The sequence below is a fragment of the Selaginella moellendorffii genome, unplaced genomic scaffold (assembly GCF_000143415.4).
Source record: "Selaginella moellendorffii unplaced genomic scaffold, v1.0 SELMOscaffold_8, whole genome shotgun sequence".
NCBI classification, from domain to species: Eukaryota; Viridiplantae; Streptophyta; class Lycopodiopsida; order Selaginellales; family Selaginellaceae; genus Selaginella; species Selaginella moellendorffii.
In genome coordinates, this window is record NW_003314269.1 from 2027659 (window position 1) to 2042845 (window position 15187).

The 15187-nt window shown below is 46.3% G+C and overlaps 5 protein-coding genes across 7 annotated transcripts; all 5 read left to right on the forward strand.

The window, feature by feature from the left end:
- Nucleotides 1-562: 562 nt before the first annotated feature.
- LOC9635384 lies at nt 563-3040 on the forward strand. Its single transcript, XM_002966963.2, has 6 exons — nt 563-1159; nt 1246-1572; nt 1633-1806; nt 1855-1961; nt 2029-2255; nt 2324-3040. Exons 1-6 carry the CDS (start codon nt 893-895, stop codon nt 2977-2979), a joined length of 1758 nt encoding a protein of 585 aa, XP_002967009.2. The 5' UTR covers nt 563-892; the 3' UTR covers nt 2980-3040.
- A 94-nt stretch (nt 3041-3134) lies between these two features.
- On the forward strand, nt 3135-4767 carry LOC9635385. Its single transcript, XM_002966964.3, has 4 exons — nt 3135-3944; nt 4013-4253; nt 4315-4435; nt 4502-4767. The coding sequence occupies exons 1-4, from the start codon at nt 3337-3339 to the stop codon at nt 4591-4593; spliced, it is 1062 nt and encodes a 353-aa protein (XP_002967010.2). The 5' UTR covers nt 3135-3336; the 3' UTR covers nt 4594-4767.
- Nucleotides 4768-7856: 3089 nt separating this feature from the next.
- Nucleotides 7857-8931, forward strand: LOC9635386 (peroxiredoxin-2F, mitochondrial). Its single transcript, XM_002966965.2, has 5 exons — nt 7857-8060; nt 8231-8260; nt 8368-8526; nt 8590-8684; nt 8742-8931. The coding sequence occupies exons 1-5, from the start codon at nt 7866-7868 to the stop codon at nt 8848-8850; spliced, it is 588 nt and encodes a 195-aa protein (XP_002967011.2). The 5' UTR covers nt 7857-7865; the 3' UTR covers nt 8851-8931.
- A 32-nt stretch (nt 8932-8963) lies between these two features.
- Nucleotides 8964-11336, forward strand: LOC9635387 (guanine nucleotide-binding protein alpha-1 subunit). Of its 2 annotated transcripts, none has more exons than XM_002966966.2 (14): nt 8964-9125; nt 9199-9406; nt 9458-9530; nt 9589-9626; nt 9699-9788; nt 9859-9933; nt 9984-10091; nt 10144-10245; nt 10301-10356; nt 10413-10529; nt 10585-10678; nt 10735-10794; nt 10845-10927; nt 10988-11336. In XM_002966966.2, the coding sequence occupies exons 2-14, from the start codon at nt 9350-9352 to the stop codon at nt 11154-11156; spliced, it is 1122 nt and encodes a 373-aa protein (XP_002967012.1). In that variant the 5' UTR covers nt 8964-9125; nt 9199-9349; the 3' UTR covers nt 11157-11336. The 2 variants fall into 2 exon arrangements, with proteins under 2 accessions (XP_002967012.1, XP_024527414.1); XM_024671646.1 differs by having other exon boundaries at nt 9306-9406.
- Nucleotides 11337-11845: 509 nt separating this feature from the next.
- On the forward strand, nt 11846-14310 carry LOC9635388 (basic helix-loop-helix protein A). Of its 2 annotated transcripts, XM_024671645.1 has the most exons (10): nt 11846-12031; nt 12086-12127; nt 12197-12333; nt 12430-12699; nt 12766-12862; nt 12942-12956; nt 13019-13075; nt 13138-13626; nt 13693-14136; nt 14199-14310. In XM_024671645.1, the coding sequence occupies exons 3-10, from the start codon at nt 12206-12208 to the stop codon at nt 14274-14276; spliced, it is 1578 nt and encodes a 525-aa protein (XP_024527413.1). In that variant the 5' UTR covers nt 11846-12031; nt 12086-12127; nt 12197-12205; the 3' UTR covers nt 14277-14310. The 2 variants fall into 2 exon arrangements, with proteins under 2 accessions (XP_024527413.1, XP_024527412.1); XM_024671644.1 differs by having other exon boundaries at nt 11846-12127.
- The last annotated feature ends 877 nt before the right edge of the window (nt 14311-15187 follow it).

Sequence of the window (15187 nt, forward strand, 5' to 3'; positions counted from 1 at the left end):
GCGCATGGGACCCATACATGGCCATCCGCGCATAATGCATGACCCGGTGGCCCATCCACGTCATCATTGCGATCCGTCCGTACTCCCACTCAGATAAGCCGCCCATGGGGACACTGAATGTACCCATCCATGCCATGGCAAGCATGGCATTTGGCATCCGGCGCGGTGACGTCATCGCAATGACGTCAATGGGGCGCATATTCGCCGGCGGGCTGGAAGCGTCTGCGCAGCTTCGCCACAGTGACACGTCCCTTAGAAAGCTCTGAGAAACGTGGGCTTTAGGAATATGTGAAGAGGCGACAAAGGGGCCATCGGCCATGGGGCCCAAGCGCAATGTTGGTGTGTTAGTGGTTTTGGTACGGTGGTGGCCAACTGGGGGCCACATTTCAGAATCACGTGTCAAATGCTCATTGTCGGTACCGGTGTTGCACAAACCCCTGCTCAATTATTGAATACCGGGATATTCACTGGGCATATTCGCCCATGGGCATGGCATGGGGCACATGGCCACCGCATTCAACAGAAACAACAAAAGGGGGAAAAGAGAGAGAGCCCGGCCACGCCATTTGTTTTTATAATTTACAGGGCGCAAGAGGCGGGCTCGCGATTCCCTTCTTTCTCTTTCCCTTCTTTCTCTAGTCTCCTCCTGGGCGGAGAGCGCTAGGGTTTTGTGTCGCGCATCGGCGAGGTGGGATTTCCATTGGCGCGTTGCGATTTCTTGGACGTGGCGATGCGCCGCCGGCCGCTGTCGCGATTCTCGGCTGGGGCTGGGTAAATCAGAGCGCAGATCGGCGAGGTTTTCGTGGATCTTGGCAAGGCCCTGGAGGAGCGATGAGGTAGCGTAGCGTGTGATCAATCCTAGAGGAAGCGACTGGATTTGTGCAAGGCGGCTATGGTGCAGCGGCTTGTGGACGGCGGTGGGGAGCCGGAGACAGGGAATTGCAGCAGCCTCAGCTGGCAAGGGCTGCATTTCGGGCAGAGGAGCTCAGATCGAGGCGCCTTGGGCAAAATTGGGGACATGCTCTTGCAATTGAAAAGTGGGGGCGAGTTCAAGGTGCCCGTAGGAGTTAGTTTCCAGCAGAAGAGGTGTGACAACGATGAGGATTTGGAGCTCGCTCCCGGGCCCAAGCGCCACAAGCTCTCAGACCTTCCATTCAAGGTTAGTTCCTTTCTCTCTTTTTTTTTTCATTCTTTTTTACTCTAGTGGAAGTGGTCATTCTCGTTTTTTTTGTGCTGTGTCTACAGACCAAAACATGGGCTACCACTGTGTCCGGCGAAAGTTCTTTTGAAGGTCGGCTGAGGACGAGAGTGCCTTTCACTGTGTCGGCTCACTCGTATCACCCCTTGGACGAACCGAGTCCGCTGGGTTTGACGCTCAAGAAGACCCCATCTTTTCTTGATCTCGTTTCCATGACAATTAGTCAAGGTTGCGGGAGCAGCGACTCGCTGCTGAACGATGGGTCGTCTCAAGGAATAGCCAATCGATCGGGTATTCCAAATGCCAACCAGTCCCAAGGCAAACTCAAGGCGTCCAACTTTCCTGCTTCCACACTGAAGATCGGCTCTTGGGAGGTCGGTGATAGCTCTCGACTTGCTTGTTGGAAGCTTACGATCTTTTCTGCTTTCTCTCAGCGAGTTTCTCGATACGAGGGTGATGTGGTCGCCAAATGCTACTACGCGAAACGTAAACTTGTCTGGGAAGTCCTGGAAACCGGCCTCAAAAGCAAAATTGAGCTTCAATGGTCTGATATATCAGCGATCCGAGCCAGCTACGGAGATGGCCAACTTGGAATCTTAGAAGTCGAGGTACGCCATCGCGACGTTCCACTAGAAACTAATTCTATGTTCCAACAGGTATCGCGGCCGCCTTTGTTCTTCAAGGAGACCAACCCGCAACCGCGCAAGCACACCTTGTGGGAGGCCACCTCCGATTTCACGGGAGGCGAAGCGACAATATGCAAGTTAGTATCAATCACTCTCGCTTACAAATGACGCAAAATCTCATCACCACCTTTTCTTTCTCTCCAGGCGACATGTCTTGCAGTTTCCGGAAGGTGTCCTCAACAAGCACTACGAGAAGCTCCTACAGTGCGACGCCCGCTTGAAGGCCCTGGCCGGCCCCGCGCCGAACGATGAGCTGCATCAGGAGGTAACCCGTGATTCCAAGTCTAAGCAAGTGGAGAGTGAGCAGCCGTTGATGTGTCCCAGAGTGAAGCTAGAACTGCCGCTAGAAAGCCGCTGCTCTCCAAGCTCAGGTAAGGCAGTAGCGAGCAGTCCAGTGGCGTGGGTCTGAGACAAAACTCCTTCGTTTTTCTTCTCCCAGTGATGGAATCGAGGGGTAGCGATGACAGTGATACAGAGGAGTGCCCGCTTCGTAGTGTCGACTCACAGGCTTTGGTGGCAGCGACCCCGAGTGACAAGATCGACGAGGAGGAGGACGACGACGACGACACTCTCGAGCAGAAGCCGCGGGTGCTGGTTCTCACCGACAAGGAGGTGCTCAACGAGATCGCCCAGATCTTACTCGGGGAGACCAGCGCCGCCAAGCCGTCCCCGGAGCGCGGCATGTTTAGAGTGAGCTCCATGTCCGGGTTCGTGGAGGATGGCTGGGTGCCGGCGACTTACTCGGTCTCGGACTGGAGCTCGGCCGATCCGGCCCACGGCAGCGAAGGCTACGGCTCCGACGAGAAGAGCTTCGTCGCGTACAACAGTGAGAGCGGCGGCAGGAACAGCGGCGTTCTGTTCGAGCTGGACGAGAAGCCATCGCTCAAGATGGATGAAAGCCTTGGCAGCGGCAGCAGCGGTGATTTTGGCAGCGGCAGCGGTGGTTTGCACGAATCGGTGAAGCAGTGCTTCACGCGGCATGGATCATCCGGCGATCTTCTGGTAAATCTGCCCAGGATCGCGTCGCTGCCTCAGCTGTTCGAGAATGGCGTGGCTCGTCGCGACTCCCATCTGTCGTTCCTGGAGCTCTTGTGACGAAGATGCACACACGGGGCGCCCCCTTTTTAAATTTGAATCGAAAGAATTTTAAAAAACATGCCGCGTGGACATTCCTCCCGCCAAAACGGATATGCCCGTGGCGGATATTCCCGCAACGTACACCCCGAGGGGGATATTCGCTGAATTGCGAGTACGGGCAGAATATTCTAACCTAGGGCCGGGGGAAATGGCGAAGCGGGCGCTCTGTGCTGGTAAGCTCGGTGCTCCAATGCGGCCTTGCATTGTCTAGTCCCAGGCCGGGAGGGCTAGATCTAGGTCTTGGCAGCTCGGATCTATGCGCGGGGCGGCTAGGAAGCTCGGATTTTGGCAGTGATAATCTGCGCTGGTCGATCCATGGGAAGGCCCGTTGGTGTGGAAGGGGGACTGGTAGCTCAGCAATGCCGTAGCGCCGCCGCCGCTGCCGCCGTCGTTGCGCCGTCGCGTTGTTCCGTGGAGGCGGCGGCGGCGTCGTGGAAGTGGGAAAGCGGCAGCGATTCTTGCGATTCCGGTGGAGGAAATCCGCCGTGTTCTTCTTGTTCTTGGGACAGCGTGGGGGGGCTGGACGCTCAGCAGCTGGGAGTTCTCCAAAAGGTTGCGAGCCGGGGAGTTTTCTGGCAGCACCCGAGCTTGCCAGTCGCCAAGGTGTATGGCTTGCAGTATGGAGGGGACGTGGAGGCGGATGGGAACTGCCTTTTCACGGCGGTCCAGCGAGCAATGCAGCTCAAGGAGGCGCCGGTGGAGATCCGGCTCGCGACTGTGCGCAGGTTTGTGGACGACTACGAGGCCGCGGATGCGGAGGAGAAGGAGAGATTGGACAGGATCATCAAGAATCTCTACTCCCCGGACATGTCCACGGGCTGGGGCGTTCACGTCGTGCAGGAGGTGAAACTCCTGGCGAAGAAAACCGACAGGGAGGCCCTGGAGACCGAGATCGAGGAGATGATCCAAGTTGGCATGTCAAGGTGAGGTTTTTATTTCTTTTCCCGATCGTTTCTTCTGTGAAAAACTACCTTTTTCTTGTTCTTTGCAGGGAGTCAGCGATAGAATCAGTGTACAACGAGCATTGCCTACGTGTGTGCGACGCTTGCAGCTGGGCGAAGTATATGTCCATCTCCGGTCAGGCCACGGACGAGTATGACATTGTGACTTTGCTGTACACCGAGGAGGGGCTGCTCAGCGTGGAGATGAACGCCGAGGGGAAAGCTGCGGCCTTTGGAGATGACATCGCCATCCAAGCACTGGCGAGCGAGTTCCAGCGACAGTTGTTTGTGGTAAGAACATCACACTTGTCATCCTTTGGTGGTATTAAAAGTTTTCTCTTTCTTACTTTAGGTGCAAGTTCATGGGAAAGATGGCAGCGCCGAGAACTCTGAAGGCTTGATTTTTTTTCTTCCGCACTCCCCGCGGCAAGAGATCAGTCATCCGCCCGTTTTCTTACTTATGAGGGGAACAGGTTCGTTTTTCTTGTTTCTTTTTTCCGTGTGTTTGCTTTGAATGGTCTGAGCGGGAAGTTTGACAGGTTGGTGTGGTGCTGGTGGCGATCACTACGAGCCAATCCTCGCTAAACTTCTTCCCGTCGTCTCCAAAGAGAAGGCAGCTTACATTTTGTGAGAGGAAAAAATTTTCCCCGTGGGAGTTGGACAGAGTTTGGAGGTTTTTTCAGTTTCTCCAGGAGTGTACGTAAAACCCAGATCATTCTTTTTGTGATTCTACTATGTTTATTATTACACTTTTTTGTGAGGAGTGTCTTTTTAAACATTTTTATGTGCTCTAGTATTCTGACAATACTTGATCACAACAATAACACGCTTCCACAACGAGCACTATATGAGTCAGGTTCAAACACCTAAAAGATATCTGGCTCATTGTTGCTTTTTATGTTTGCACATCTAGATTCTAGAATGGAATATGCTGCACAAAGTTTGAAATAACTTAACTATTTTAGTCATTTCCTTCAAGCTTTGTTTCAATCGAATTAAATTATCTGTATAGTAAACTAAATAAATCTAAGCTTCTAGAAATAACTACTTAAAATGCTTATAATAATATTGAGCTTACAGGAAATCAGTACAACAATTTTAATCAAAGTGAAGTAGTTTCTTTTTTCTTCTTTCCTTGTTAGAAGCATCATGTCTCTTGAGTTTATTCTTATTATAGTGTATTAGTAGGAGAATAATAATTTGGTTATTGGCTAGATAACCAAATACTATTAATGAAAATTCCATACAAATGACCTTGTTTTGAACGATTTAGGGTATGTGTCCTCTTCACTCAATTCTTATAAATGAAACTCATATAATCTAATGTGAAACTTTCCAACATTAAATCTAGATGTAGGTAATGATTTTTTCTAGAACACTATTTGAAGTTTGTTAATTTGGGAATCATTATATAAGAAACCCTTCTGTGCATCATGGGGTAAGATTTAATTAATCTCCTACATTTCAGAAAAGCTATATTAACTTTGATTTGATATTCTTTAACTGTTATTCCTTTTTATGTGTTTTAGTTAGAATTCAGTTAAAGCACTTCAGTATTTTTGAATTTGAGTTTTCTTTTCTCTCATAGTAGCTTATTATAAACTGTACACAATCAATTGATCACATTATAAACTTTAACACAAACTATATGCATATTCAATTAACCCCAAAACCATACCTTATATCCATGGTCTAGATTGAAATTAATCATCAAAATCCCACTATAATAATAATAGTATACAACATCATAACTATACATAAAGATTTCACATCATCCTCAAGATAGAAGACAATAAAAGTTCTTTTGTTAATAAGTGAGGATTTGAAAGAATATTAGAATGAGGCACTAATAGATTTGTAAGGAGTGCAACTTATTCATAATCCCTTTATACAAAACATTTTAATCACTATACATGTATAATTTTTGGAAGATTAGCTTGTTGAATGTCATACCAAACCTTACAAACTTATGGTCCAATACTTGATATAGTCCCTTAAGAAGCCAGTTAGACAAATTATGTATTGTAAACTTAAAAAAATAAACTAAGTCATCCACTTTATACTCAACAAATGATGAGAGTTGTAGCACCATTCTTTTTTTACTTATACATAACTTAAGTGTTTTGCAAATTTTACTTGAACTAATAGAACCTATAAAAAGTGGAGTAAAAGCATATGCAATTATAAGTGAAAGACAAAATATCCTATAGCATTGTGCGAGTGAAAGAGCATTGTCAAAGGTGGTTAGAGCAAGTGCATTCACAAGTCTTACAAAATCTTAATAAAGTGCTACTTACAACATATCTAATTTAATTCTTTCTAACATATTTGGTGTTGCATAAAGTAAAAGACTTTGAAAGCAAACACTTAATTGCATAATTAACTCAAATAATTTTTGATTGAGATGATGCAATTGCTAAAAGGCATTGCTACAATTATTAACATGTTTAAATATGCATTTTAAAGATATTTAGGAGAAAACTCCAAACCATACCATTTAAACTATTGTACCACTATAATGTCATCTTTTGGAAATATATGGGAAACTTTCACAGATGCCAAACATTATTACTATAAAATGATCAAACCAATTATATATATCATCCTTCATATTCCTATAAAAGAAATTTAGATACATGAGTATTGACAACAAAATCATGAAGAGTTACTTTACATGCTATGAACACCACTATCTACTTGTACAACCATATAATATTAAATAACTATATTAATTGATTCTTTAAAGTTAAAAGAGTGTAATAACCAAGGAGAATGACTTAAGAGATGATTTATAAAATTTCAAATATAAAGGAAAGTGCTAATGAATAAGAGTGCACCTTTTTTTTCAAATGGTTAAAATATTTAGAGTTAAGCATTCTTAGATTTAAGTAGTATTAAGCCTAAATGACCTTTTGAGAAGCATAAATTCATGAACTTATAATTTGTATTAGAATGGTTTTTTGTTTGATTCTATTGGTTGAATAGGCAAATTATACCATATATTAAGATTAACATTTAGAAGTTTAATTTGTTCTAGTTAGGCTCAATCTAAAGGGTAGGATGTCAAGAGGATGAGATTCTCAACTTCCATTCACTAGGGCATAAACTTATAAAAAAGTGTGATGGATTGTAAGTAATAAAAAAGAATGACTTAATAAATGATCCATAAAGATTCAAATATAAAAAAATAAAGAAAATAAGGCTTTTGGGAGAATTATGGTTATCACCTTTCATTCACGAGGGTATAAATTTACAAAGAAGTGTAATGGATTGTAAGAAAGGAAAAAAAAACTCAAAAAAATAATTCATAAAGGTTTAAATATAAAACAAAATTAAAAAAAAAGGTAAAACTCTCGAGAGAGTTACAACTTTTAACTTCTGTTCACGAGAGCATGAATTTATAAAAGAGTGTGGTGAATTGTAACCAATTAAAAAAAAAGTTTCAAGAAAAAATTTATAAAAGTTCAAATATAAAAAGAAACAACCTATGAAAAAGTGCACTTTTTTTCAATTGGTTAAAAATATTAGGATATTTGGGGCTAAATGCTTTTAATTTTAGAAACACTAGCCTAAGTAATTTAATAAGAAACTTAAATTCAAGAGTTTATAAGGAGGAAGAAAGAAAGAAAATAATGTAAGAAAGTATATAATAATAATGCAAGAGTTAAATCTCAACAAAAAGCACAAATTCAAGCATTCTTTAAGGATAATTAGAGTAAGTGCATAGAGTATAAAAATATGCATATTCTATTACCCAGAAAACTTTAATTTATATACAAAATCAAAATCCCATACCTTAAACCTTATAATAGCACTTTAAAAAATGCAAAATACAATAATTAAAGAAAAATGTTTAAAAATATTTTAACACTCTTACCCTAACCAGGACTAAATTAGGTCAAGATGGCGCGCGCATTTGTGGCAATGCGGCAACGAGCGCTGCGGATCCAATCCACATTGTCCGCGCGCTCGAGGTCCGTCGTCACAGTCTCTTCCAGCCTCGACTTAGATTCCGACCTCGCATTACAGGAAGCGCGGACCTGGGACCAGGGTCTCGAATCCCAGTTCGCCACAACGCCGCTCTCCCAGATTTTCAAGGTCAGTATTGCTATTTTGCATTCGCTAGCAATACGTTAATCTTGCTATGAACTTTCATGAGTTCTTGTGCTAGTATCTCATCAATCCCTTAGACAAAGTCTTCTAGCTCTAGACATTTAGAAGTTTCCTGTTCTCTTCATGTTCTCTTATCCCCTTTTTTTGTCTTTCAGGACAAGCGTGTTGTCATCTTCGGTACTCCAGTAAGTTATTCTTTCGTCTTTGTTGTTCTTCGAGGAAACAAGCAAAACTAAACAGAAGAAGAAGAAAAAAGAGATCGTAACTTACAATTCACTCCATTTCCATTCAGGGCGCGTTCACGGGTGTTTGCACAAAGGGTCACGTCCCCAGCTACACCAAGAACGTCGAGCAGCTGAAATCCAAGGGCGTCGACTCCGTCATCTGCGTCGCGGTGAACGACCCCTACACCATCAACGCCTGGGCCGAGAAGATGAACGCAAAAGGCAAGGTTAGCTTTCTTTTTCCTTCTCCTCTACGTGCGCTTATTTCTAAGAGTTTGGAACGCTCCCAGATCCAGTTCTTCGCCGATTTTGACGGTGGCTTCCACAAATCTCTGGGCTTGGAGTGTGATTTGAGCAAGGCGCTGCTTGGCCTTCGTTCGCAGAGGTGGAGAAATCTCTTTCGGTATTTGCTTTTGACATTCTTGAGAAATAAACTACGCAGGTGGTCAGCATTTGTGGACGATGGTGTGGTGAAAGTCCTCAAGGTGGAAAAGGTTCCTTCGGAGCTCAAGGTTAGCGATGGCGAGACGATGATCAAAGCCATCCATTAAAGCAGGGAGACGAACGAGTCAGTGTTTATATTAAACTGGATTACTTATAAAAACCAAACGTACTGTTGTGTTAAATGCTTTTACCGGCAGTTTGACCTTGACTGGATGTCCGTACGCGCCGATTTTTGTTTTCCAGTCCGTACTCGGCTATGGAGGCGGACTTGTTCATGCGACGCCCCGCAATTTCCTCTTTCGCGTATAGGTTTGTTTAGGTTATTTCTTGGCGCTCCTGGCGGGCTTCGTGCGCAGCGCTTGGTTGCCACCGACGATTCCAGGTCTGGCTCTGTTTCTTTCGATCGATCCGGCCAGCATTTTCTCTCTCGCTCGCTGTGCGCGATGAAATTCCAGGCATTGGCGATCGAGCTGGGGAGAGCATCTGGCGGCTAAATCTTGCTTTCTATTCGGAGCTACAGGATAGCGTGTCTCTGATCGATCGATTGGCTGGAACTTTGCAGGGCTTGGGCGAATAGATGTTTGGAATCTAGCCATAGCTGCGCGGATGGGGTCGCTGTGTAGCAAAGGCCAACCAGTGGCACAAGAGGAGGACGAAGAGCGGGTATTAGATACCATAGTATTTCCTTTGTAACGTGGGCTTTGTTTGACGTAGGAACGTGAATTAACCCGGCAGCTCAAGCAAGACGATCGAATCGAGAAAAACGTGTATAAGCTCCTCCTCCTCGGTATGTGTGGACTTCTGCTCTCTTTTGTAGACCAGGAAATAAGTTTTGGATCTCTCAGGTTCTGGGGAGTCGGGAAAATCAACCATATTTAAACAGGTTCGTACCATCTGCTAGTACGGCTTTTACCTGAGAACTTGAAAGTTTTCTTAGTTTCTTCTGCTCGTGCAGATTAAGTTGCTGTACAATACGGGATTTGATGTTGAAGAGCTGAAGAACTACACTCCTGTCATACACGCGAATGTGTATCAGGCAATTAAGGTAGCTAGCACTGTCCTGATTGATTGTTGGGCATTTTCTTCAAGATTTTTGATAGGAATCACTCGTGTAGATTCTCTACGAAGGATGCTTGGATCTGCAGAAGAAGGATGTTTCAGGAGAGTACATGATGAGGCGGGAAAACATGGTCTGCCTGATTACCTTACTCCAGTTTGGAATTTTATCTGAGTGTTCTAGGAGCATGGAAAGAGAATCGCGGAAATTGGTGATGGAGTGGATTACCATCCCATAGGTTTCCTAGAAAGTGATCTAATTGCACAGATTTGGAGTGATCCTGCAATTCAGGTACAGTTTCTTATGCAATTTTTTTTTAAAAAAAAAAATTGGTTTTCTACAGGCAACTTATCGAAAAGCGAACGAATTGCAACTCCCTGACTGTACAGAATATTTTCTTAGCGGCGTGGACAGGCTAGCAAAACCTGACTACATACCAACAGAGGCATGCGTTTCCATTTTCCACTTCTTGTTCTATTCTGAAGCGAGTGTTCATTCAGGAAGACATACTCCATGCTAGAGTGCGAACAACCGGAATTGCTGATGTAGTGTTCAAGTAAAGTCTCGAGAACATATGTTTGTTTGCTTGTTAGCTGAAATACTGGTTTTCAGGCACGACGGACACACCTATAGAGTCTTTGACGTGGGAGGCCAGAGAAACGAACGTAGAAAGTGGCTTCACTTGTTCGACGGGGTTAAGGCCGTCATCTTCTGCGCTGCATTGAGCGAGTGGGTACTTAAAATTCTACTGCCAAAGCAGTCTTTCACTGAATACAATTCGCAGATATGATCAGAATCTCTTCGAAGATGAGGGGAAGAACCGGATGGTTGAAACGATGGAGCTTTTTGAGTCGGTCCTTCGGCATCCAAGTTTTGAGGTACTTGTCTAAAAGCGTTTTTGTGTTTTTGTTGCGTCATCTCCTCCTCTTTGCAGAAAACATCGTTTCTTGTATTTCTAAACAAATACGACATATTTCGGAAGAAAGTACTTTCGGTGAGTTCTAAGCTTTCACTGAAAGTAACTCAACCGAGGCCTTTACGCAGGTGCCCCTGAATGTTTGCGAGGTGTTTCGAGACTACAATGAAGTTCAAGGCGACCAAGAAAGGAAAATCTCTCACGCCCTTCAGTAAGCTTTACTTAACTGTTTTCTCGTTATGGATTTTTGAGACCCCGGCCGGCTTTCCAGATACATCAAAAACAAATTCGACGAGATTTACAAGCGGAACACCCCAGGGCTCGGAACACAGAGGCTGTGTTGGCTATTTGAGACAACAGCTCTGGACCCGCGCATAATGAAGTACACCTTTGAGCTCGTGGACAAGAACCTCGTCGTTTCGAGCATAAGCCTCTTGTGAGAATGAGTTCTACGCTGGGAAACCTTCGATCTCAAGTGCAAACTTACAGACGACAAAGAGACAGCTCAAAAGAAGAGACTCGAGAAATGGACTTAACATCATATCTCAATGCCCATTCCGGGCATTTTGCGGTATCTTTTAAGACTGAAGACAATATGAGCATACATGCATATTTCCAGATTTCCGAATCTTTAGCGCACTCTTTTCCTTCATGGGAAATGTCGCAGCAGCGTGCGTAAGCCCGGAGCAAATTGGTGAGGAAATTTCCAAATGGTTGGCAGGGAACAATGGTATCAATCGGATGATATCAGCGATAACAACCTTTGGTCTATACCATACCTATTAAAGTCAACTTGTATTGAAAATTCCAAACGTCCATTTTCACCTGTACTTTGCTTAATTTTCTATTAATTCGTTCTTTTTCTACCTTTTCTCTTGGTTGGAAGAGAGGGCAACAAACACCACTACCTACCCAAAGACCATAGAATTAACACCCAAAATAAAACACGTTCACGAAAAGATGGCCGGCCACATTGCCAAAATCTCCCAACGAGAAGCTTCCCGGGTTGTTCGTCGGGCAGCCGTCGGATCCGGGCCACCGGGGCCGTCGGATGCTTCAACATTGACGGCAAGTGGCCAGTCCTTCGTCAAAGCCTCTTTACACTGGGCGGTCCTTCGCTCACACACGAACAAAACACTGTGGATTGGGATGTGTGATTTTGGATGCGTTGCAATGGATGCTCGGGGAATCCAGACGGTGGATGGCGCGTGGGGGGCGCTTATAGGGAAGCTGGAGGCGATCTGATCGGCGATTCTCGGCAGGATTGGCGTGCGCGGCAAGGAATATTGCGCGTTCTTGGATCGCAATTCGCGAGGTCTGTAGTGTTTCGAGAGGGGGATTGATCCAAGGGGGGAATTCTATGCTCCAGAATTACTCGCCTGTAGCGCCGCGCTTGGATTTTCCTGTGGAGGTACAGGAGAATTCTTTGCTACATTTTTTCCTTTGATTTGGTGAAATTTTTCTCTTGGATCGATTCCAGGGCCTGTGAATGGCTGTTAAAAGGAAGGAAATGGGAGAGAAGTCGAGGATAACACTGAGACAAAGGCTACAAGCGGCAGTACAGAGTATACAATGGACTTATGCTGTTTTCTGGAAGCCATGTCCACCTCCACAAGGGTAAAGAAACTCTTTGTCCTTATGGCTAGACTATCACTCTTTTCTTATACCTTTTGTGGATCACGAACCTCATTGGGAAAGTTTGCATGATCACAGGGAGCTTGTTTGGTCGGATGGATACTACAACGGGAGTGTGAAAACGAGGAAGACGATCATAGTTTCCAGAGAACGGAGCCCGGAAGAACACGGCCTACAGAGAAGTGACCAGCTGCGAGAACTGTTTGAGAACTTGTCAGCGTCCGGAGATGGTAGCCAGTCCTCGACAGCCACCCGGCGCCCGACTGCTGCCCTCTCGCCCGAAGACTTGACGGACACCGAGTGGTTCTACTTGGTTTGCATGTCGTGTACGTTTGATCCAGGCACCGGGTAAGAAAGAACTTTAGAAAGAAACCATAGCTTCTCTAGAGACTTACTTTAATTTTCTTTGTGTAGAATACCTGGACAAGCTTTCGCGAAAGGACGTCCTGTCTGGCTTTGCAAAGCTAATGAAGCGACTACCAAGGTTTTCTCGAGAGCCTTACTGGCAAAGGTACAAATACTTGTTGCTCATGAGAGGACACGCGCCTGACTTTGTCTTGTTTTCGTATCCAAATTGGAGGAGGCTCCAGACAGCGTGCATTCAGGTAAGAATAATTTCCAACGTCCTTGTCGTTTGTCAATCAAGTCCTGAACTGCTAGTTTGCAGACAGTTGTGTGCATTCCCCTGGCCGAGGGTGTTTTGGAGCTTGGCTCGACTGAGCTTGTAAGTTTGTCGTGCTCCTTTTGTTTTCTGTAATTAGGCGCTCAGAAGGATTTACGTTACAGGTCCGAGAGGATACGTCCATTGTACAACACGTTGTCAGCTTCTTCGTGGAGCTTGCAAAGCCAACTGTTTCGGAGCCGTCCATCTCGAGCTCTCAAAGCGGTGAGAATGGACACCAAGACCTTCGCCCCTCCTCACAGGATGGTCCTTCCAGCGAGCAGCCTAGGCAACGACAGAAAATGGAGAGATGCAGTGCTTTCCAGAGCTGGAAAGAGTTTCAAAGACAGGCTTCAATATCGTCGAGCCAAGTGAAAAGCCAATGCCAGGCAATGCTTAAAAACGTACTCTTCCGGGTTCCTCACATGTACACAGCAGCTGAAAAGTCGGAGGCTGCCAAAATGAACGACAGTGGAGGAGATAGTCAGTCCAAATCAGTGTCAAGAAAGGAGGACGATGTCAACACCGCTCACGCGATGCTGGAGCGCAGGAGAAGGGAGAAGCTCAACGACAGATTTTTGATGCTGCGAAACATGGTTCCTTTTGTCACCAAGGTAAGCTAATTCTTTTCTTCTGCTTGTACTTTCATTGCAAACGTGGAGGCTTTGCTTGTAGTGTAGATGGACAAGGTGTCGATCTTGGGAGACGCGATTGAGTACCTGAGGCAGCTGCAAAAGCAAGTCGCCGATCTCGAGCAACGGAACAAAGTTCTCGAGGCAAGGCTCAGAGGACAGGACGTACCTGTTGAAGCCGAGAAAGCTCAAAGCAGTCCTCCACAGGATCATCCGCAAGAGAAGCCAGCGCCGCAGGACATGGCAGTGGACACGGAGCCAGAGGATAGCTTTCCAATGTCGACAACTTACAAGCTGGGACCGGACAGCTCCAGCTACAAAGCCGAGATCCAGATGCAAGACGACTTCACAGCTCTCGAAATCGAGTGCTCCTTCCGGCAAGGAATCCTTCTGGACATCCTCGCGGCCCTGGACAAGCTCAACCTCGACGTCTCCACGGTCGAAGCACGGACACCCGACCAACGAACGTTTTGTGCCAGCCTCAAGGCAGAGGTGAGTTTGCAAGCTTTCAAAGTTTTTTCTTTTACCACGCCAATGGTTTCTCTCTTTTACAGGCGAAAGATTTGCCGAGAGCAAGCGAGCAAGATATAAGTGAAGCTCTCCAGAGAGTAACGCGGCCTCTGTCATCCTAGAAGTTTGTTACTTCAATTGCTATGATTTTTCATCTTCGCAGATCACGGCCCAGCGGTCAAACTGGGCAGAAAAGCATAGCTGCAAAACGGATTGTGCCAGTGATCCTTCTCCAGCGGGGAAGTTATCACAACCTCGCGATCGAGTTCTTCCGCCGCAACGCAGCAATCCCACGTCCTCCTCCCGATATGAAACGCAACCGGAGGCCACGCAAAGCAGCTCATGACGATCACATCGCCCAGCAGGAACCCGGAAGATCTCGCAAAGAACAGCTTTGGCCACCTCTTCCCATACAGATCTTCCGTCCAGGCCTCTGACACGAGCAGCCATCTCTCTCGATTCCCATCGAGCATCCACACGCCATAACCATGGCCGCCACTCGAGCTCTCCAGCGACGTCGCCAAGATCCTTGTAGGAGAACCCCTGGATGATCCGATCGGTGGGCGTGATCCCTCTCGCAGCCTTCCACCGCGTCCACCCCAGAAGCCTATGATCGTAGAACCCTTCGAAGTCCCCGACGCGCGCATAGCCGGGCGAGAAGTGGAGCTTCTGCTTCTCCGCTAGCTCGCGGCCGCCTAGGCACGCACCGTTCCGCCAGCGTCTCTCGCCCAAGCTGTACTGCAATGCGTGGCCGATGAATCCTTCGCTCCATCGCCCACGCACGATCGCCACCGAGTAAGCTCCCGTGTTCGCGTCCATCTCCAGGCTTTCTAGCTCCCACTCTAGCCAGGAGTATGTGGCGGCGGTGCCCGGCCCGGGGATGCGCTTCCACTTGTTCGTGATCGGATTCCCCAGGAAGAATCCATTGAAGGGCTTGAACCATAGGCAAGCGCACACCAGGCCGTGCGCGATGGAGAATTAGAGCCCGTTCTCGCCGGATTCATGCGGGAATGGCGAGTGCGAGAGCTTCACC

Excerpts from the sequence above, each read along its gene's own strand:
- LOC9635388 (XM_024671644.1), top strand. The coding sequence starts at position 12,206 with ATGGCTGTTAAAAGGAAGGAAATGGGAGAGAAGTCGAGGATAACACTG. Across the intron at positions 12,700-12,765 it reads ACGTTTGATCCAGGCACCGG|AATACCTGGACAAGCTTTCG; the intron begins GTAAGAAAGAAC and ends TTCTTTGTGTAG. Across the intron at positions 14,137-14,198 it reads GTGCCAGCCTCAAGGCAGAG|GCGAAAGATTTGCCGAGAGC; the intron begins GTGAGTTTGCAA and ends TCTCTTTTACAG.
- LOC9635386 (XM_002966965.2), top strand. The coding sequence starts at position 7,866 with ATGGCGCGCGCATTTGTGGCAATGCGGCAACGAGCGCTGCGGATCCAA. Across the intron at positions 8,061-8,230 it reads CGCTCTCCCAGATTTTCAAG|GACAAGCGTGTTGTCATCTT; the intron begins GTCAGTATTGCT and ends TTTGTCTTTCAG. Across the intron at positions 8,527-8,589 it reads AGATGAACGCAAAAGGCAAG|ATCCAGTTCTTCGCCGATTT; the intron begins GTTAGCTTTCTT and ends GAACGCTCCCAG.
- LOC9635387 (XM_002966966.2), top strand. The coding sequence starts at position 9,350 with ATGGGGTCGCTGTGTAGCAAAGGCCAACCAGTGGCACAAGAGGAGGAC. Across the intron at positions 9,407-9,457 it reads AAGAGGAGGACGAAGAGCGG|GAACGTGAATTAACCCGGCA; the intron begins GTATTAGATACC and ends TGTTTGACGTAG. Across the intron at positions 10,246-10,300 it reads CTGACTACATACCAACAGAG|GAAGACATACTCCATGCTAG; the intron begins GCATGCGTTTCC and ends GTGTTCATTCAG.
- LOC9635385 (XM_002966964.3), top strand. The coding sequence starts at position 3,337 with ATGGGAAGGCCCGTTGGTGTGGAAGGGGGACTGGTAGCTCAGCAATGC. Across the intron at positions 3,945-4,012 it reads ATCCAAGTTGGCATGTCAAG|GGAGTCAGCGATAGAATCAG; the intron begins GTGAGGTTTTTA and ends TGTTCTTTGCAG. Across the intron at positions 4,436-4,501 it reads CTTACTTATGAGGGGAACAG|GTTGGTGTGGTGCTGGTGGC; the intron begins GTTCGTTTTTCT and ends GAAGTTTGACAG.
- LOC9635384 (XM_002966963.2), top strand. The coding sequence starts at position 893 with ATGGTGCAGCGGCTTGTGGACGGCGGTGGGGAGCCGGAGACAGGGAAT. Across the intron at positions 1,962-2,028 it reads GGCGAAGCGACAATATGCAA|GCGACATGTCTTGCAGTTTC; the intron begins GTTAGTATCAAT and ends CTTTCTCTCCAG. Across the intron at positions 2,256-2,323 it reads CCGCTGCTCTCCAAGCTCAG|TGATGGAATCGAGGGGTAGC; the intron begins GTAAGGCAGTAG and ends TTCTTCTCCCAG.